This window comes from Hemitrygon akajei, chromosome 4 (genome assembly GCF_048418815.1).
Source record: "Hemitrygon akajei chromosome 4, sHemAka1.3, whole genome shotgun sequence".
Lineage (NCBI taxonomy): Eukaryota > Metazoa > Chordata > Chondrichthyes > Myliobatiformes > Dasyatidae > Hemitrygon > Hemitrygon akajei.
In genome coordinates, this window is record NC_133127.1 from 180,640,648 (window position 1) to 180,662,600 (window position 21,953).

Consider the following 21,953-nt stretch of genomic DNA (forward strand, 5'->3'; position numbering starts at 1 on the left):
TGATGTGAACTTGCAGGAACTTGGCACACTTAACTCTCTCTACAGAGGAGCCATGAGGGGAATGGTTCGTCTGCACCTTTCTGAAGTCTACAATGATTTCCTTTGTCTTCTCCACATTCAAGCTTAGGTTATTCTTCTTACACCAATCCACCAGCCGCTCCACTTCCTCTCTATACACCTTCTTGTCATTGTTCTTGATAAGGGCAATCACTGTTATGTCATCCATAAACTTGATGACACTGTTTGGACTCAGCGGGAGACGCTCATGGAGTGAGTACTGTTTCAGATCCGCTCCATAATCTTTACTTATTGTAACCTTTGATCACCCTTATTCAACTTATTGTTACCTACACCAAAAGACTTTTGCTACTTTCTCGGGCTTATTGTTAAGATTTTATCGTGAATTTTGGAAGATATGCAAACAGAAATGGCTCTTAGATCCAAAGGACGAGAACCGGGGCGAAACCCGAACGGTAATGGAAAGAAGTCAGCTCAACCTCAACGCACTGAGTTAACTTATGAACTGCTTATGGAGCTTTTGGATAAAAAATTTGAGGAACAACGTCAGGCTCTTCAACGAGACATAAAGGTTTTTCAAGATTATATGGTTAAGACGGATTCAGTAATTAACCAGCAGCAAGCGCTTATCTCATTGCTGCAACAGGAAGCGCGGAAACGAGATTCGACAATTGAAAAATTGCAACAGGATTTAATTTCGACTATTAAATTGGTGGAGACACTTAAAGCCAAGAGTGTCGATTTGGAGAATCGGTCCAGAAGACAGAACCTACGCATACTTGGTCTCCCAGACGGCATAGAACAAGGCGATCCTTCGAAATACTTTGCTCAATTTTTAAAAGATGCGTTTCCGTCGGTTTTTCCAGTAAACCCTCCGCTACTTGACCGAGCACATAGAATTTGGAGTCGATCACCGACGGTTTCAGATAAGCCCCCGGTGGTAATCGTTCGATTTCATTACGTACACGATAAAGAACAACTCATTCGTGAAGCTCGAAGGGCTGGGATGATTAAATTTCGTGATTATTGTTTTCGCTTGGTCCAGGATTTTAGCCCAGAAATCATGAGAAAAAGGCTGCTTTTTAAACCTCTGATGTCTGAATGTTATGAGAAAAATCTAAAACCTGCGCTCTTATACCCGGCGAAGCTCAGGATCTCCCCCCCGAATGCTCCGCGTAAAGTATTTTTGTCTACCTTTGAAGCGAAAAAGTATTTGGAAGAGAACTTCCCTACTGATACAGTTACTACTCTCCAGTAAATGAGTGATTCTGATCGTGAAAGATGGTTTTTGATTTTTTAAATCAGGGTTAATCTCTGGTTATTGGTGTAGGTTTATCCTATACTTCATATTTAAGTTAAAGTGTGTTTTCGTTATATTAATCGCTCTGTCTTATACACTTTAACTACTATACTATATTTTTGTCTACTATTTTTGTTCCCTTGAAGGTATATTTTTAACCTTTCGAAGTGAATTTTTTGTTTAATATCAAGATAATGGTTTTTTGTAAAGTATTGGATTAGTTTAAGATGGCGTTATTGCTTCTTTTTTCGTCTTCTTCCTATAATGCATCGCTTATCATTGTTTAAATACTTCTTGATTTGTTTGGGTTATAACCCGATTTATAAACTTTTAATGATTTTATTCCCTTTTTCTTTACAACTCAGCATATTAAGAAGCGTAGTTTTTAGTACTGTGATCATAATTCTTAAAGTTCGGGTGGTTTTTTATATATACCCGTTAATCACGGAGTGATCTGCCGCTGATATGGGGTTAGAGTTAGTTTCATTTTTTCTTTTTTCTAGCCACATTTTGGCTTTTTTTCCTTTTCATATGGGGGTGGGGGTTGGTCTGTTCTCTTTTTTAATTTCTTTCTTATCAATTTGTTTTAGTTTTTTTACTTGGGCTGTTCATGAACTACAAATATGTCTACGATGTCGTCACTTCCGGGTCCGCTCTTTATTTTTGTCCCTCTTCCGGATGCATGAGTTTATAACATGGTTAACCCTTTATATACCAAAGGGATGACTTTGGAAACATGGTTCAAACCATTAACTTTGTGTCTTGGAATACTAATGGATTAAACCATCCGATTAAACGAAAGAAGATTTTCAAAGTATTCCAAAGACTTAATGCTCATATTATTTTTGTACAAGAAACTCATGTGAGGAAGGAGGACAAATATCGCTTTTTTAGGTCTTGGCGGGGTCAACAATATCATTCGAATTCGAATGCCAAAGTTAAGGGAGTTTCAATTTTTATTGACTCCTCTATTACATTTGTTCAACACGATATTCTTTCGGATCCGAATGGTAGATTTTTGTTAATTACGGGTTTACTCGGTAATAAAAAGGTTGCTATGGTTAATGTTTATGCCCCAAATGCGGATTGTCCTGACTTTTTTAAGTCCTTATTTACTTCTTTACCTAATTTAAATGAATATAAATTAATAATGGGTGGTGACTTTAATTGTTGTTTAATTCCTTTGATGGACAAATCTACAACTATTCAGACTTTACCCAATAAGTCGGCCACTTGTATTAACTCCTTTTTGACTGATAATGGAGTTTTTGATATTTGGAGATTTCGTCATCCTAATGACAAAGAGTTTTCTTTTTTCTCACATGTTTATCACTCCTATTCGAGAATTGATTATTTTTTTATTGACTCTTGTTTTATTCCATCGGTAATTGGTTGTAATTATGATATTATAGCTATTTCTGACCATGCTCCTTTAAAACTTTCTATTAATTTTACGGATACAGCTTTAAATGCTAGACAATGGCGATTTGACTCTACCTTATTGCAAGAACCGGACTTTATTAAATTTATGAAGGAACAGATTGATTTCTTCTTTTCAACTAATTCCACGGAGGATATCACATGCGGAACACTTTGGGACACTTTAAAAGCGTATATACGTGGACAGATTATCTCGTATTCTGCTGGTCTGAGAAAACGTATTAAGAAGGAAACTCTTTTACTGGTTGATAAAATTAAAGAGATTGACAAGAAATATTCGACTACTCCTAGCATGGAACTTTATAAACAAAGGGTTGAACTTCAAATGGAACATAGTTTATTACTTACATCTCCGATAGAAAATCAATTAATGAAAACCAAATCTGATTTCTATATACATAGTGATAAATCAGGAAAACTGTTAGCTAGTCAGCTGAAGAATGTTTCAGTTAAACGCCAGATTACTAAGGTTCGACAGCAGAATGGGGATTTGACAGTTAACCATGATGACATAAATAAGTCTTTTCAAGACTTTTATACCTCCCTGTATAAATCTGAATTCCCTCAGGATCATAATACCATGTGTGATTTTCTCGGGAAATTGAATTTTCCAAAACTATCATCTGATGATATTTCAGTAATAGATACTCCGTTTACAGATGCGGAAATTAAAGGGGTTATTTCCTCAATGAACTCTGGGAAAGCACCAGGTCCAGATGGGTTTACAGTAGAATTTTTTAAATGTTTTTCTGATACTCTATCTCCTTGGATATGCAAGGTGTTTGAAGAAGCAATTAGATTGGGGAAGTTGCCACAATCTTTTTATAGAGCTTCCATTTCTTTAATACTGAAGAAAGATAAAGACCCTACTGATTGTGCATCCTACAGACCAATATCTTTATTGAATGTGGATTCTAAGATTTTTTCCAAGTTGCTGGCTTCTAGGTTGGAGAAGGTATTACCCCAAATTATTTCGGAAGATCAAACCGGTTTTATTAAAAATCGCTATTCTTTTTTTAATGTTAGGAGATTATTGAATATTGTTTATACTCCTTCACATAATACTTCAGAATGTGTTATATCATTAGATGCGGAAAAAGCATTTGATAGAGTTGAATGGCCCTACTTATTTTATGTGTTGGAGAAGTTTAATTTTAGTCCGACCTTCATTTCTTGGATTAAACTGATATATCAAACTCCAGTAGCCTCGGTGTTTACTAATAATCAAAGATCTCCATTTTTTCGTTTATTTCGGGGCACTAGACAAGGTTGTCCTCTTAGTCCATTACTATTTAACATCGCCTTAGAACCTTTGGCAATTGCCATCAGAGAATCACATGATATTTTGGGTATTAATCGTGGAACAGATATTCATAAGGTATCTTTATATGCAGACGATTTATTATTATTCATCTCTAATCCTGAAAAATCTATTCCAGCAGTCTTATCATTGTTGGCTCAATTTAGTGAGTTTTCTGGGTATAAGTTAAATCTTAATAAGAGTGAATTGTTTCCTTTGAATAAACAGGTCCCAAATTATGGTATTTTACCTTTTAAATTAGCTAACGATTCTTTCACTTATTTAGGGATTAAAATTACCAAAAACCATAAAGAATTATTTCGGTTTAATTTTTTACCCTTAATTGATCAGATTAAAGGTTTGTTTACTAAGTGGTCACCATTATCTTTATCTCTGATAGGTAGGATTAATGCTATTAAGATGGTTATTTTACCTAAATTTTTATATGTTTTTCAAGCGGTACCAATTTTTATTCCGAAATCCTTTTTTACTAATGTTGATTCAAAAATTTCTTCATATATATGGCAGAATAAAAATCCCAGGTTAGGTAAAATATACTTACAGAAGACAAAGAAGGATGGTGGGTTGGCATTACCCAATTTCAGATTTTATTATTGGGCAGTTAATATTAGATATTTGATATGTTGGTTGAAAGAATGGGATGGTCCTTTTGGCCCTCATTGGGTGAGTTTGGAAACCAAATCGGTTTCTGCTTATGCTTTGGGTTCTATCTTAGGGACATCTCTCCCTTTTGCTCTTTCTAAATTGCCGAAGCGAATTGACAACCCGATAGTTAAATATACCTTACGTATATGGTTTCAATTTCGGAAATTTTTCGGGTTGACTCAATTCATGTTAAATAGTCCTATTGTATCTAATTGTTTTTTCCATCCCTCAATTATAGATCATGCTTTTTTGGCTTGGAAAACTAAGGGATTATTAAGATTTTCCGACTTATTTTTGGACAACTGTTTTATGTCCTTTGAGCAACTAGCTAATAAATATAATTTGCCTAGATCTCATTTTTTTAGATACTTACAGGTTAGGCATTTTTTAAGTACGGTACTTCCTTCGTTCCCAAATTCTCTGTCTTCAGATACTTTGGAAAGTTTGTTTGAACTAAACCCTTTTCAAAAAGGGCTTATATCAAAACTTTATAATATAATTATGAAGATACGTTCAGTGCCCTTTGATAAGACCAAAAATGATTGGGAAAGAGAACTTAATCTTATTATTCCTATTGAGAATTGGGATAGAATTCTTAAATTAGTTAATACTTCATCTATATGTGCCAAACATTCATTATTACAATTTAAGGTTGTACATAGGGCCCATATGTCCAAGGATAAATTAGCTCATTTTTATTCTCATATAAACCCTATTTGTGACAGATGTCATTTAGAAATCGCTTCTTTAACTCATATGTTTTGGTCATGTCCACTTTTGAGAAAATATTGGAAAGATATTTTTGATATTATTTCGGCGGTATTGAACATTGATTTACAACCCCATCCTATTACCGCAATTTTTGGTTTACCGATGATGGACTTACTTCACTTATCTCCGTCCGCCTGTCGAATGATTGCTTTTCTCACTTTGATGGCTAGAAGATCTATTCTGTTGAATTGGAAGGAAATTAATCCTCCCACGGTATTTCATTGGCTTTCTCAAACTATGTTATGTTTAAATTTAGAAAAAATTAGAAGTGCTGTATTTGATACTTCTATTAAATTTGAAAAGATATGGAGACCATTTATTCAATATTTTCATATGATGTAATGGCCCTGTGCCGGGCTTATTGGTTTTTTTTTCAGCCTTAATCGTATGTATGTTGAGAGGATCGGAGTTGACGTCATTGATGTTTATGTATACTCGTGAGATACTATGAACAGCCCTTTTTTTTTCTCTTTTTAAAAGATTTTTTATTTTTTTTTCTTTTTGGTTTTTTTTTCTTTTTCTTGATACTAGATTAGTAGATTAGCTAACTTCCTTAGATAGATTTTTTTTTTTTCTCTTTTTTACATTATATATTATGAAATATTTAAACTTACCTTGTTCATATATATACTATACGGTTTATGTTTTGGGAAACTTACTTATGCTCTATTCATTGTTTATGTAATACTTTATGTATAATGGGAGTCTATATATTTGTAATCCCTTACCATTATTTGAATTGTATCTCATTCATAATATTTTAAATATTAATAAAAAGATTGAAAGAGAGAGACACTGTTTGAGCTGGATCCTGCAACACAAGTCATGTGTCAGCAGTGTGAACAGTAGCGGGCTGAGCACACAGCGCTAGGGAGTGCCAAATCTCAGCGTGATGGGACGAGAGATGTTGCTGCCCACATGGACAGACTGTGGCCTTACTGTGATGAAGTCAGTATCCAATTGCAGAGGGAGGTGTTGAAACCCAGTGTGGACAGTTTCACCACCAGTTTCCAGCGTATGAAGAAGCTGAATGCCAAAATGAAGTCTATAAACAGCAGTCTGGCATATGAGACCCCATTTTCCAGGTGGGACAGACGGAGTGCACACCTTTCACCCATAACCCATGATCTTTAGTTCTAATTACACCCAGCCTCAGTGGAAAAAGTCGACTTGCATTTACCCCATCTATACCCCTCATCATTTTGTATACCACATCAATGGATCTGGGGTTGAGAGGGTGAAAAGTTTTAAGTTCCTCAGCATACACATCACCGAGGACCTCACGTGGTTGGTACATGCTGGCTGTGTGGTGAAAAAGACACAACAGCGCCTCTTTCACCTCATGCAGTTGAAGAAGTTTGGTATGGGCCCCCATATCCCAAGAACTTTCTACAGGGGCACAATTGAGAGCATCCTGACTGGCTGCATCACTGTCTGGTATGGGAACTGTACTTCCCTCAATGGCAGGACTCTGCAGACAGTGGTGTGGACAGCCCAGTGCATCTATAGATGTGAACTTCCCACTATTCAGGACATTTACAAAGACAGGTGTGTAAAAAGGGCCTGAAGGATCATTGGGGATGAGTCACCCCAACCACAAACTGTTCTAGTTGCTACCATCTGGGAAACGGTACTGCAGCATATAAACCAGGACTAACAGGCTCCAGGACAGCTTCTTCCACCAGGCCATCAGACTGATTAATTCATGCTGATACAATTGTATTTCTATGTTATATTGATTGTCCTGTTGTACATGCTATTATAAACTACTATAAATTACACATTGCACATTTAGATGGAGACGTAACAAAGATTTTTACTCCTCATGTATATGAAGGATGTAAGTAATAAGGTCAATTCAATTCACTTTCAAATCGCCCTTCATTCTTTAGAGAATAAAATTGTAACCAATTCAACCTTTCCCTATTACTCAGATTCTGAAGTCCCAGCAACGTATTTGTAAATTTTCTCTGCATTTTTTGAATCTTATTGATAACTTTCCTGTAGGTAGATGACCAGAATGGTTTATATTTACCTGTGGATAGGCAGTGCCCATTGCTGAAAGCACAGCTGACAAGACATCTTTGCCTTTCTCACCAGCACGACCTGACACAGCCAACTTCAACAAATCAACCATTACTCGAGTGTCATCTGGTATAAGAAGACTTGTGAATTCATCCAAGTGTTGTGGTTCAGGTCCAGATGATTTAGCTTGGTTTTCTGAATCCTTTTCAAAGGAAATGTTTCATTTAAAGTCAGAAGTTTAAATCAGATCAATATGATACACCCTTAAAATGTGAAATAGACAAATGATTAAAATTTCTACCAATATGTATTTTGTCAACAGGATTCAAGACCTCCCTTTATCATCAGTGCTAAACAGCAAGATGCACATTTAATAAATTCCAACAATAAATATTGCCCAGCTATTTTTTTTAAATACATGTACTTATTATTGTGTCAGCAACTCAGTGCACAAAACCATGCAGACATGGTCATGACATTCACTTGTTGTTCAGACCAATCATCAGAATGGGGAAGAAATGTGATCCAAGTGACTTTGACCATGGAATGGTTGCTGGTGCCAGAAGGGGTGATTTGAGTATGTCTGTAACTGCTAATCCCCTAGGATTTTCACCCACACCAATCTCTAGAGTTTACAGAGAATGATGCAAACATCCACTGTGTGGTGGTACTGTAGGCAAAAATAACGTTGTTAATGAGAGAGAGGTCAGAGGAGAATGGCCAGTCCAATTCAAGCGGACAGGAAGGCGACAGTAAATAGAATAGCCACGCGTTACAACAGCAGAAGAACATTTCTGAATGCACACATCAAGCCTTGAAGTGGACGGGCTACAGCAGCAGAAGACTACGAACATGCGCTCAGTAGCCACTCTATTAGGTACATGTGGTACCTAATAAAGTGGACACTGAGCATATGTTAGTAATATTAAATCTGAATGTGATGAGACCCAAAAAACAGGGGTAAGCAAACACAGAACATGACTGAGGGTGCTTTTAAAAAGGAGAGAATACGAAAACCATTACTATACCCTTGAGAAAAGTGGCAGAACAGCCATATCCTATTATAAAAAGACATCTAACCTAAGCCAATTATCTGTTATTATCACAGAGTCACTGTAAAAATCAACCAGTCACATAAGGTTTAGTTTCCTTATTAAATGTATTTTAATTATACCGTTATGGCATGGATTACCTCCTTTGTTTTGGTCATGGTCTCTGCAATTATACTGGCAGCTCTCGGATCATCGGTCACAGGAATGAAAGGACGAGCTGAGGTTGTTGAAGTGGAGGGTGTCACTGCAGATGATGGCGTCAGGACTTCTTCTGAAGGTGCAACCTTAAATACATAAAGGTATTTTTATAATTTGAGAGATTGCACATGAAAAGCTGACAAATTTGGTAGAATGTACCAAACAGTCTATCAAATCTGGTTTAAGATGGTCCTGGCAATGCCCAGCAAGTATGTATCGGCAGCAAAATTCAAATCAAAGAAAACTACAAAACACCCTATTGATAACACTTTATTAATAACAGTTGCTGCTAACAATGGACAGGCATGCAAAGATGAGGTGGAAACGAGGAAAGGCAGGAGGTGGGAGTGAGGCATGGTGGGAGCAAGTGGGTGAAATTGGAAAGGTCAGGTATGGGCAAAATTGTGGCAGTGAAGTCCAGGCTCCAGAGCTGTCCAAGAGCGAGGAGCGACCCTATGTTTGGACGAATTTAAGTGACAGGCCAGATTGAAAAGTCCAGGGTGTCAGGATCAGAGTGGTTCTCTCTGGTCCGGTTCAGTTCTGCTCACTGCCCCATGAGGTTTATCAGCTCTGCACTGAACTGAGGCTGTGGCCCGCTTCAGCTACAGTCATGCGCATCTTCGTGTCCTTTGTAAAACTTCAGTTCTGAATGATACTTGCTCACTTTTATTATTTGCAGGATTTTTTCCTCTGCACATTGGATGTTTGTCTTTTTTGATGGGTTCTCTTGGGGTTTTTTTGTTTTGTGGCTGCCCGTAAGAAAACAAATCTCAAGGTTGTATAATGTGCACATACTTTGACAACAAAGGTACTTTGAACTTTGAAATCTAGTAGAAGACATGCAAGCTGAGGGGCCAGATTTGAAGGGTAGCCATGATCAATTGCTCAAGCCATCAATACTGATGGCTAAACTTTATGAATCTATTAGCTTATGTTTCTGGATTACTTGAGTGTTAGAACAAAAACCATGGGCATCGTGTTTCCTCTTATTTAGCTAATAAGGTGAATAAGTCTCAGTTTTTGCTTTTGGAGAAAACAAATGACGTGCACTCTAGAAATGGTTTGACTTAGTTTCTGCATTAAATTCTTTCCCTGCTCCTCTTCAAAATAAATCAGTCAGTAAAGCCCCTTTAGTATTAAGCAAAAACTAGCAAACATGCAGTTGGTGAACAAAACAGATTCTGCAGACGCTGGAAACCCAGAATAACACACACAAAATACTAGAGGAACTCAGCAAGTCAGGTAGCATCAATGGAGAGGATTAAACAGTCGAAGTTTCGTGCCAAGACCCTTGGTCAGGACTGATGATGGGTCCTATGGAAGGGCCTGAGTGTGAAATATAGACTGTTTATTCCTCTCCGATTTTATTTATGACATTTAGGATTATGTTCAAATACCATTTAAATATATTTCCAAACATTTTCTAAGTTCTATATATGGTTGAGTTATCATTCCATACTTGCAGAAGCATCCTCACCTCTCCTTTCCTGTCCTGCCAAGGATTTGGACTCAATCTATCTTCCCTGTCACTTGCCACTTCCGAAGCACAGTCACCAACTGGACTGGTGGCTGCAGATGACTCAGCTGGAGGCACAGGAGATGCTGATGTGCATTCTACAGGTGCAATCATGCTGGCTGGCATTAAGGCTCCCACCAAAGCGTCCCTTTAGGGGAAAAAAAACATATTTCTTTTAAAACAATCATAACTGAAAACAATTGATTTCAATTCTGAAACCTGTGATTCAAAATGAATCAGAATTAATATCACTGGCATGTGTCGTGAAATTTTTTGATTCTGCGGCAACAGACCAATGCAATACATAATAATGGAGGGAAAAAATAAATTACAGTTTTGTATATTCAGCAATCAAATGGCAGAAGGGAAGAAGCTGTTCCTGAATTGTTGAGTGTGTGTTTTCATGCTTCTGTTCCTCCTTCCTGCTGGAGGCAAGGAGAACAAGGCAAGACCTGGGTGATGAGGGTCCTTAATGATGGTCATTGGCTTTCTGAGGCATCGCTCCTTGAAGATGTCCTGGATACTACGGAGGCTAGTGCTCATGATGGATCTGACTAATTTTACAACACTCTGCAGTTTACTTCAATCCTGTGCAGTGAACCCCCTCCCCCCCCCCACCAACACCAGAGGGTGATGCAGCCAGTTAGAATGCTCTCCACGGTACATCTGTAAGAATCTGAGCGTTTCTGGAGATGTACCAAATCTTCTCAAACTCTAAATGAAATATAGCCGCTGTTGTGCCTTCTTTGTAGCTGATTGATATGTTGGGTCCAGGTTAGATCAGGAATTTGAAAATGCTCACTCTTTTCATTTCTGATCCCTCCATGAGGACTGGTGTGTGTTCCCTTGTCTTACCCTTTCTGAAGGCCACAATTAGTTCTTTGGTCTTACTGATGTTGAGTGCAAAGTTGTTGCCGCAACACAACACCACTAACTAGCTTATATATCTCACTCTTGTACACCCTCTCACCTCCATTTACTTTTTTGATATTTCAAAACTTTCATTTAATAATTTTTGAAAGCATCTTCACTTGACAGAATTTTTTCTTACTTAAGACCCATAAGATACAGAAGCAGAATTAGGCCATTTGGCCCATCGAATCTGTTCTGCCACTTCATCATGGCTGATCCATTTTTCCTCTCAGCATCAATCTCCTGCCGTCCCCCCGTATCCCTTCATGCTCTGACCAACCAAGAATCTTATCAAAATATACATAAAGACATGGCCTCCACAGCTGCCTGTGACCATGAATTCCCCTCTCTGGCTAAACAAATTTCTCCTTATCTCCATTCTAAAAGGAGGTCCCTCTATTTTGAGGCTGTGTCCTCTGGTCTTAGACACTCCCACCATAGGAAACATTCTCTCTACAGTCATTCTATCAAGGCCTTCACCCTTTGATAAATTTCAATAAGGTCATCCCCTCATTCTTCTAAGTTCCAGTGAATACAAGCCCAGAGCCATCAAACACTCTTCATTTGACATGCCACTTCACCTGGAATCATTCTCGTAAATCTCCTTTGAACCCTGTCCAGCTACAGCACGTCCTTTCTATGATAAGGGGCCTAAAACTGCTCACAATACCCTGAGGCCTCTAGTGATTTATAAAGTCTCAACATTACATCCTTGCTTTTACATTCTAGTCCTCTTGAAATGAATGCTAGCACTGTATTTGCCTTCTTCACCACAGACTCAACCTGTAAATTAACCTTTAGGGAATCCTGCTCAAGGACTCCCAAGTCTCCTTGTGCCTCAGATTTTTGAGTTTTCTCTCCATTTAGAAAATAGTCAACCCTTTCATTTCTTCTACTATACACTTCCCAACACTGTCTTCCATCTGCCACTTCTTTGTCCATTCTAATCTGTTTAAGGCCTTCTGTAGCCTCCCTATTTCCCCAAAACTACCTGCCCCTCTACTTAACTTCATAACATCAGCAAACTTTGCAACAAAACTATCAATTCCAGCATCCAAATCATTCACATATAATGTAGAAAGAATCGGTCCCAACTCAGGCCCCTGTGGATCACCACTACTCACTAGCAGCCAACCAGAAAAGGCTCCCTTTATTCCCACTCTTTGCCTCATGTCAATAAGTCATAGCTTTATCCATGCTAGAACCTTTCCTGTAATACCATAGGCTAGTAGCTTGTTAAGCAGCCTCATGTGTGGCACCTTGTCAAAGGCCTTCTGAAAATCCAAGTACACAACATCAACTGATTCTCCTTTGTCTCTCCTGCTTGTTATTTCTTTGAAGAATTTCAACAGGTCTGTCAGGCAAGATTTTCCCTTGAAGAAACCATGCTGACTATAGCCTATTTTACATGTGCCTCCAAGTACTTTGAAACTACATCCTTAATATTCAACTCCAACATCTTCCAATCACTGAGGCCAGACTAATTGGCCTATAGTTTCCTTTCTTCTGCCTCTCTCCCTTCTTGAAGAGCAGAGTGACATTTTCAATTTTACGGTCTTCCAGAACCATTTCAGAATCTAGTGATTCTTGAAAGATCATTACTAGTGCCTCCACAATCTCTTCAGCCACCTCTTTCAGAACCCTGGGGTGTACACCATCTGGTCCAGGTAACTTATCTACCTTCAGACCTTTCAGTTTCCCAAGAACCTTCTCTCTAGTAATGGCAACTTCACACACTTCACGACCCCTGACAGCTGTAACTTCCACCATACTGCTAGTGTCTTCCACAGTAAAGAGTGTTGCAAAAAATGTGTGCGTAAGACTTTTGCACTGTACTGTATATTAGGGCTCAGAAATCACTTCCTTTAGAATAACATTCACTTGCATGACATTACCGAGAATACATGATCTGCAGAGCTGTCAGCACATGGGACAATGCCTGCTGCTTGGAATGGTTCCCATCCAATGAGAGAAGAATCTTCGCGAGCGAAGGTCGATTGGGTTTGGAATTGTTTAAGCCACTAATTTTGTTGCTGATGGCGGTAGAGTCCATGTCTGATTGAACACCTACATGGAATAAAAGTAAACCACCATGTTTCTCCAAAAGTAATATTCGTTCTATAGATTAATGAAAAGGCACATAATCTGCACAAGGTATTCTTGATAAAGAAATTAACTACTAAATAAACCTTCCACACGTTTACTTAGATAAACTTCTTGCAAGACAGCAAAAGTTACACTGTTTAATACCTGTGAATTTGCTATCTGCTTGTGAGAATTCAGACTCTTAATAAAACAGGGACATTAGCTGGCAGCTTAGTTAAAAATAAACAAAATTATATTCAAAGATGGCAATAGTAATACCAAAGTTCTCCAATCCAGATTATAACATAAATGCACAAGTTCTCAATATACATACATCATTTATCCATTTCAACTTTTAACTCAAGACAAATCAAATTTCTGTAACATATTTTAACCTGCAGTTCAGAAATCCATGACATACATGCCAATTAAACTTAACAAGTTAAAATTAAAAAGTTACCCAAGTATGAAGCGCCTAAAGGGTCTCTAGCAGTTTGGAACAGAACCGGCTCATGCACTGAAGGTGTTGCCACATCCACAGTTGTCCACGCTACACTGTGCGAAGAACCACAAGCCACACGGGTGATCTTTTGTCCTTCCAGACCCTGCACCAAGGTCGGCTTCCTATTGACAGTTGTGGTTCCATTTCCTTGCTGGCCATGGTCATTATCACCCCAAGCGTAAACCTAGTAATGTTTGATTTGTGGAGTGGAGGAATGAGGGAGAAAAATTGAAAAATTGTATTTAAAGCTACAAATTTGGAACATAGATTTGTTAAAATGTTCACTTTCTCTACGTTTTGGTAACACAGAAGAGCATTTCTCAAAAGAATGAACATTCTTATTTCAGACATATTTGAACAACAGTTTAATTTGAGCACATGGTCAGAAATTCTAGACTCCTTAGCCCAGGAAAATATCTTCTTTGTAATAATTTTGTTGGGCCTCCGAAGAATTTTATATGATTTAGTGAGCTACGTAAACACTATAGAGGCTAAGCAAACTGGATCTTTCCTTGTATGACATAACTGCCATCCTAGGAACCAGTGTGATGAATTATCAGCTCTGCTTCTGTGGTGGCAAGTATATCCTTTCTGTAGGCAAGGAGACTAAAACTGCACACAATATTCCAGGTGTGATACTGTAGATATTTTACTGACATTGTATTTATTAAAATATTACACTGAAACCAATGAAAAATGGCAAGTTAAAATAACAAGAAAATCAACTTTAAACTTATAATGCAGGTTAGATAATGCTTTTACGAAATCTTTGTTTAAAAAATAATATCTTTTTCTACTTAATGAGCAGAAATCTGAGCTATGCCCATTCTCAATATTAGCTTGCTGAATATTCACCCTGGGTCCCTTATCCAGGAAAGAATGTGCTGGCATTGGAGAAGGTCCAGAGGAGGTTCACAAGAATGATCCCAGGAATGTCTTGAATTTCTGATAATCCACCCCCCTTCTGCATTCCCCATTCCTGGCTCCGTCTCTCACCTTTTTCCTTATCTGCCCATCACCACCCCCCTAGTGCTCTTCCTCCTTCCCTTTCTTTCATTGTCTTCTACCCTCTCCTATCAGTTTCACCTTTCTCCAGCACTTTATCTCTTTCACCAATCAACTTTCTAGCTCTTTACTTCACCCCTATCCTGGTTGCACCTACTACCTTGTACTTCTTCCTCCCCTACCCCCTTCTTTTTTACTCTGACGTCATCTTTTATCTCCAATCTTAATTAAGTGCCTCGACCCAAAACACCAACTGTTTATTCCTTTCCATAGATGCTTCCTGACTTGTTGAGTTCCTTCAGCATTTTGTGTGTGTTACCCTGGATTTCCAGCATCCACGGATTTTCTTGTGCCAGGAATGAAAGGGTTAAGGCATGAGGAGCATTTGATGGCTGTGGGCCTGTACTTGCTGGCATTTAGAAAAATGAGGGAGGAATCTCATTGAGTGGACGTGGAGAGGATGCTTCCTGTGGTGGGGGACGCTAGGACCAGAGGGCGCAGACTCCAGAGTACAAGGATGTTCTTTCAGAACAGTGATGAGGAGGAACTTCATTATTCAGACAGTGGAGATCTGTGGACAGGCAGCAGCTGTGGAGGCCAAGCCACTGCATATAATTCAATCAGAGGTTACTAGGTTCTTGATTAGTAAAGGTGTCAAAGGTTGCATGGAGAAGGCAGGAGAATGGGATTGAGAGGGATAATAAATCAGACATGAAGAGCGGAGCATCTCGATGGGCTGAATGGCCTAAACTGTTTACTTACTTGTCCTGTATCAGAGACAGCAAGGCAGTGCAATGCACCCACAGCCACATGAATAATCTTTTTTCCCCGCAGACCTTCCACCACCTGAGGCTTCCGCACATGAACATCGGTGCCATGCCCTAGTCTGAAGTAATCACCTTTGCCCCTGTGCACAAGAAAAGTTAATCAACAAAACAAATTTTACTGTATTAATAGTATGACAATACACTGCTGCTACATAAAAATATTTAAGTTCTAAGTAAGTTTATTATCAAAGTATATACACAGACTCTGTGGCTACTTTATTAGGTACACCTCAGCACAGCTTGTGAATGCAAATATCTAATCAGCCAATGCATAAAAGCATTCAGACGTGGTCAAGGGGTTCAGTTGTTGTTCAGACCAAACATCAGAATGGAGAAAAATGTGATATAAATGACTTTAACCATGGAATTATGCCAAGCGGGGTGGTTTGAGTACCTCAGAAACTGCTAATCTCCTGGGAATTTCACACACAACAGTCTCTGGAGTTTACAGAGAATAGTGCATTTTTTTTGTAATCCAGTGAGTTGCAGTTCTGTGGCCAAAAGAGCCTTGTTAATAAGACAGTCTGGAACAGAATGGCCAGACTGGTTCAAGCTGATAGGAGGGCAAAAGTAACTCAAATAACCACACAGTGGTGTCCAGAAGTGCATCTCTGAAAGCTCAACACGTCAACCTTTAAGTGGATGGCAGAAAACCACAAACACATACTCAATGGCCACTATATCAGGTACAGGACATAAACTAATACAGTCGACCCTCCTTATCCACGAGGGATTGGTTCCCGGATCCCTCATGGATACCAAAAAATGTGGATGCTCAAGTCCCTTATTCAACCCGTCTCAGTGCAGTGGACATTAGGACCCAGCGGTGGAGCTCTGAATCCACAGTGTTTCTGTTCACGAAAATAATCACCATCACGATTGAAAATAAAGTGGAAATAATAAAGCGATCAGAAAGAGGTGAAATGCCATCGGTCATTGTAAAAGCATTAGGCTACGTCGGTCAACGATCGGAACAATTTTAAAGGATAAAGAGTGAAAGGCCATGCCCCAATGAAAGCTACAATTATTACTAAGCAACACAGTGGTTTAATTATTGGGTTTTGGGGTTTTGAGTTTTTGATCCTCCACATCAACCCGGCATGGATGGAGAGCGCACTCGATAGCGATCTGTCACTGGCTCCTGAGCCCAGCGCTGAAACATACGTTCTTAAGTGTTTTATATGCATAGAAAGGTAAAATATATACGATATACTAAGACAAACGTTTGACTAACTGACGCTAAATAATACCGCATGTACCTGTTCCGACTTACTTAGTAAAAGAACTTCCGATTTTTTTCAAGCCCGATCCACGATAACCCACACACGTCCTCCCGTATACTTTAAATCATCTCTAGATTACTTATAATACCTAATACAATGTAGATACTATGTAAACTAGTTGTTATACTGCATTGTTTAGGGATTAATGACAAGAAAAAAAAGTCTGTACATGCTCGAACAACGAGTGCTGTAAGAGCACTTCCGGGTTTTCGCGGATGCAGAACTCGCGGATTAGGAGGGCCGACTGTAGTGGCCACTGAGTGCATGTTACCACATACAACTTTGAGATTCATTTTCTTGCGGACATTTACAGGAAAAAATACCATGGAAATTTATCAAAAAACTATACATAAACAGACAAAGTCTGATAAGCAACCTACTTGCAAAAGAAGACAAACTATGCAAATAAAAAGAGATAATATTGAGAACAGGAGTTCTTCAAAACAAGTCTGTAGATCACAGAACCATTTCAAGGTAGCAGTAATTGAAGTTATCCACGCTGGCTCAGGAGGGTAATAATTGTTTCTGAATATGGTGATCCGAGGCTCTGTGCCTCTTGCCCAATGGCAGTAGAGATGAGGCCATGGCCTGGATGGAGGATGTCCTTGATGATATGACACTTGCCTAACATGACAATCAAATACTTACAATACAACACTGTTATTAAATCTAAACCTACCAGGTCCACACCACACCAGACTTCGTAAGTGCCAGAGAGAACTGGGCACCACACTCTATTTGGCAAACCCCTTGGCCATTGAGTCTTTCGATGTTTTGTGGAACATTGCAACCTTCACTTCCGCCACGGCCCAGCTTTCCAAAGTCACCATCTCCCCATGAAAATACCAGCCCTAAGGAAAGTAATAAAAACAGTTGCTGTAAACGAGGCAAGGGAGTTGCCAGATAAAAGTACTGTAAGTTATCAGCAAATTCTTCTTTACCTTCATCAGTCAGTGCAAGTGTCTGTGCATCCCGACTACCACACGCTACCTGGATTACTCTATGCCCCAGAAGAACTTTCACCTGCAATGTGCAAGCCATTCTTAATTTCATTCTTACAGCAGAATTACATCAAATATACAAGGACTGTTAGAAACATGTTGAACAAAGGTATGTTTGTTCATGTTTGTTTGCATTTAATTACAGATAAATAAAAGCCAGCACCTGTGGAAAGAACAAACCAAGTCAGGTGTTAACCTCCCTGTGCTACCTTTAAGAAGCATGTTTTTAGCCAACACAAATCATGACAAAGTGGTTAACTCCACTGCAGAGCTCTGAAGGCAAAAATTATCTTTGAATTTTCAGTAATGATTGACGTGAAACCTCTTGCTACTGGTGAAATTTTCTAAATTCTATTATCCATTGAACTACAAATTTTCTGAAAATAAACTGAAAAGGTTGAGAAGTTTATAAATTATTAACGACAGAATGTAAAATAAGTAATTACCAATTTTGGTCTCAGCTGCGTTGTGTTGTCACCATGTCCTAGTCTGCCATACTCGCCAAGGCCCCATGAGTACAGCTCACCACTTGAGGTTATAGCGGCACTGTGAGAACTCCCACAAGCAATATCTCGTATGCGTTTGGTCTTTAATGCTTCAATCAGTCTTGGTTTATCACAATTCCTAAAAAAAGACATTTACCTTTAGAAGTAAAACGTACATTCTTTCTAAGCTTTATCATAAGCCACATGCAGTTTAAATACTATCTGCTGGAGGAATTCAGTAGGTCAAGCAACATTAGTGGGAGGAAAGGAACTATTGAAATTTCACATTGAAACATTGGATTAAAATCAAAAACATCGACAATTCCTTTCCTCCCACAGATATCGGTCGAACCCTGAGCTCCTTCCACAGATTGTATGTTGCTCAAGATTCCAGTAATCTCTTATGCGCCATATGCAGATTCAATTTTGCTGAAAATCATATTTATTACACAAATATTTTTATAACTTAGAAAACATAATTGTGCATCCACAAAAGCTTAGCACAGCAGCTTTAGTTTGCTGATTACTCCAAAAATCAAATAAACCTAGAGATAAGGCCCAAGACCCACCAGGCGCTGGCACCCTCCCTCACTTCCTGAGCCCCTCCATAGGATGTTATCTTCCTCTGAGTCCCGTTTTTAACTGGAGTCCATCACTAAGCGCCACCATCAATGTTGCCCTCCTCTGTTTCTTCACATTCCTCATAAGAATGAACTTCTTATCTCAGCAGCAAATATTATGAATTCTCTACTGCAGAACCCTGATGGATTTTGGAAAAACAATGGAATCATGTTCTATAGAAATCAGGTGAGATCACAATCATTGGGGATAATCTAACTGAATGGTGGAACTATATTGAAAGCCTCTGTGAGTGTGCATTGCTCTATGATCTAGTTATATTTCTTACATTCAGATTTTTCATAGGAAATGAGCAGAAACTTTCAAGAAAAATTACAGGCAACCCAGAAGCAAAAAGGACTAATGCAACGCTACGACAATAATAAGAAATGGACGCCACAGTAGCATAGCAGTTAGCGCAACGCTATTACAGCTCAGGACGTTCTGGAGTTGAGTTCAATTTTGGCACCATTCTGAAAGGAGTTTCTGTACGTCCTTGCAGTGCAATGCATGGGTTTTCCCCATGTGCCCTGGTTTCCACCCTCAGTCCAAAGACATAACAAGTAGTAAATTAGTCATTGTAAATTGTCCCATGATTGGGGTTAATTTTGGGGTTAATTCAGACTGTGGAGTTGCTGGGATGGCATGGCTCGAAGGACTGGAAGAGCCTTCACTGTGCTGTATCACCAAATAAATAAATAACCCCGCCCCAACAGAGAAATAGTCAAGCAGTTAACAATAAAAGGAACAGAAGATGTACAAAAGTAAAGCCAAGTGATTTTCAGATGTGATAAGGAGTGTAAGACAAAGGAAGGCATATTAAAAGGAATGTTACTTCTCTTCTGAATCAGAACCAGGTTTAACATCACTGACACATGAAATGAAATTTGCTGTTTTGTGGCAGCAGTACAGTGCAATACATAAAAAAACTAAATTACAATAAGAAATAAACAAAAATTAAATTAAATAGGTAGTTCAAAATGACCAAAAATAATGAGGTGGTGCTCATGGGTTGGTTCATTGCCCATCAGGAATCTGACGGTGGAGAGAAAAAAGCTGTTCCTAAAATGTTGAGTGTGTGGCTTCATTTAAGTCATTCCCAATGGTAGAAATGAAATGTGGACACGTCCTGGGTATTGGGATCATTAATGATGGTATGTTATTACAAACAAATATTTAACAAGCTGTATAAAGCTCCAGCTCATTATTCATGGGGTCATGGGGAGGATCAGAGGTGAAGGGAGTGATTGGAAGAAATTTTTAAAAAAGAACATGTAAGACATATTTTTACATTCTGCTGAAGTGTCCAAGCTTTCCGTCGTCTCCTTCTCCCCAGGAAAATACCTTTCCATCAACGGTTAAAGCCATTGCATGACGCCCACCTGCAATGCAAAGTTACATGAGATAAATTTAGAGAAAATTTATTGCACATATCTTGAATAAAGAAATCTGGGACATGTACCTGAATGCACAGCAACTTTCTTCACAACATAATTGCTAAGGGCTGATATCTGTCGAGGAATGGGTATCGTTCCACTGGATATTCCGAGCCCAAGTCTTCCATTAGTGGCTTCTCCACAGGCATAGACTTTACCCTCAGCAGTAACTACAAAACAAAAGTTGAGAAGTGAGCAAAAATTGCATCCCTTTGGTCAAAGCATAAAATTAAAAGTTTACAAAATTTTTCCAGGGGAACAATCAGAGGATGAGAAGAAGCACATTTTATTATTACAAACCATTTCCAATAACAAATACACTATGCACGTTACTGTAAAGGCATCTAGTTTCAGTATCAACCAAAAGATAAGGAGTTAGGGCAAAAATGCAGGGAAATGGACCCTTTAAACATTGTGCTCTTCATGAATGTGTATAGGTCATCATAATACCAAATCACATAGACCAAGAATCATGCTTGATTGATAGTACGTGGCAAGTTAACTGAACAGATAGAAACAGAAATGATGTTACATTATCCCATCAGTCCTGTGCCAGCTAGTCCCATTTTCCTGTCCTCTGATGTTAAATCTGTAATTTTCTTCTTTCTGTATTTATGTTCCATTGCCCTAAAGGTAGCACTTCCAGTTTCTAACCACTTGAGGGATTTAAAAAAAGATTTTCTTGTCATTTTCGGTTCTTTGGCCCACTTACCTTGGGGCGTATATAGTGTTACGTACCCAGTAACTGGGTGTCTAACCAGCAGAGAAAGAAGAATTCGTTGGAGTCTGGTGGTACTATACTAAGGGTGTTTATTAATAAAAAATAAGCAAGACCATATCAATAATGCAAATATACATATAAAACAAGTTAGCAGTAATAAACCTAAAACTGTAGGAATAATAATAATCAATAATAAACGAGCTCTATCGATGTCTAGGGGTAAATAAATTATCATAGAAAAGTATAAAGTTCAGTTCAGTTCGTGAGTGCTGATGTAGTTATAGTTGTTGTATTGTAATCGTTGGAGAGAGAGAGAGAGAGAGCGAGCGAGATGTAACAGCTACAGTCAGGCAAACCTTCCTTTGCTTTCTTAATCCATCGTATCTGTGTGGTCATTCAATTATGACCTCTCCGTCCTTCTGCTAGACCGTTCTTCTGTGGTGGACTTGTCAATCTGGCATGAGTGGACACACACACAAGTCTCCACCGGCCCTGCTTTTACACTGATAGCCTTAATGACCAACCTCCTGGTTCGGTCTTCGAAGCCCCCACCTTTCTTGTGGTTTCCAACACTCAATCAGTGTCCACTGGCGTGTCTGGAGGGTGTCTCTCCAGACATGTCTTTTTATCCCTACTAACGGGGACTCAGCTATCCATCACTCCTGAATGACTGTCCATCAAATAAGGCCACTCCTTCAGTCCACTGAGGAATGTTTATGAGCAAACTATTGTCCTTGCAGCGAAACAGTAAATAATTCAAAAAGGAGTCACAATACAGTTAATCAGCAATTT

At 38.7% G+C, this 21,953-nt stretch overlaps 1 protein-coding gene across 8 annotated transcripts in view; it reads right to left on the bottom strand.

Annotated features, from left to right (window-relative positions):
• Positions 1-21,953, bottom strand: part of herc2 (HECT and RLD domain containing E3 ubiquitin protein ligase 2) — a 244,342-nt gene that overhangs the window by 47,148 nt on the left and 175,241 nt on the right. For all 8 annotated transcript variants that reach the window (XM_073044124.1, XM_073044123.1, XM_073044120.1 and 5 more), the window contains 11 exons: positions 20,467-20,610; positions 20,296-20,386; positions 18,348-18,525; positions 17,842-17,923; positions 17,580-17,751; positions 15,553-15,697; positions 13,744-13,969; positions 13,094-13,265; positions 10,248-10,434; positions 8,713-8,856; positions 7,531-7,722 (listed from right to left, as the gene is read on the bottom strand). In XM_073044124.1, coding sequence (XP_072900225.1) covers positions 7,531-7,722; positions 8,713-8,856; positions 10,248-10,434; positions 13,094-13,265; positions 13,744-13,969; positions 15,553-15,697; positions 17,580-17,751; positions 17,842-17,923; positions 18,348-18,525; positions 20,296-20,386; positions 20,467-20,610 — 1,733 coding nt within the window. The remainder of the gene's footprint in view (positions 1-7,530; positions 7,723-8,712; positions 8,857-10,247; positions 10,435-13,093; positions 13,266-13,743; positions 13,970-15,552; positions 15,698-17,579; positions 17,752-17,841; positions 17,924-18,347; positions 18,526-20,295; positions 20,387-20,466; positions 20,611-21,953) is intronic.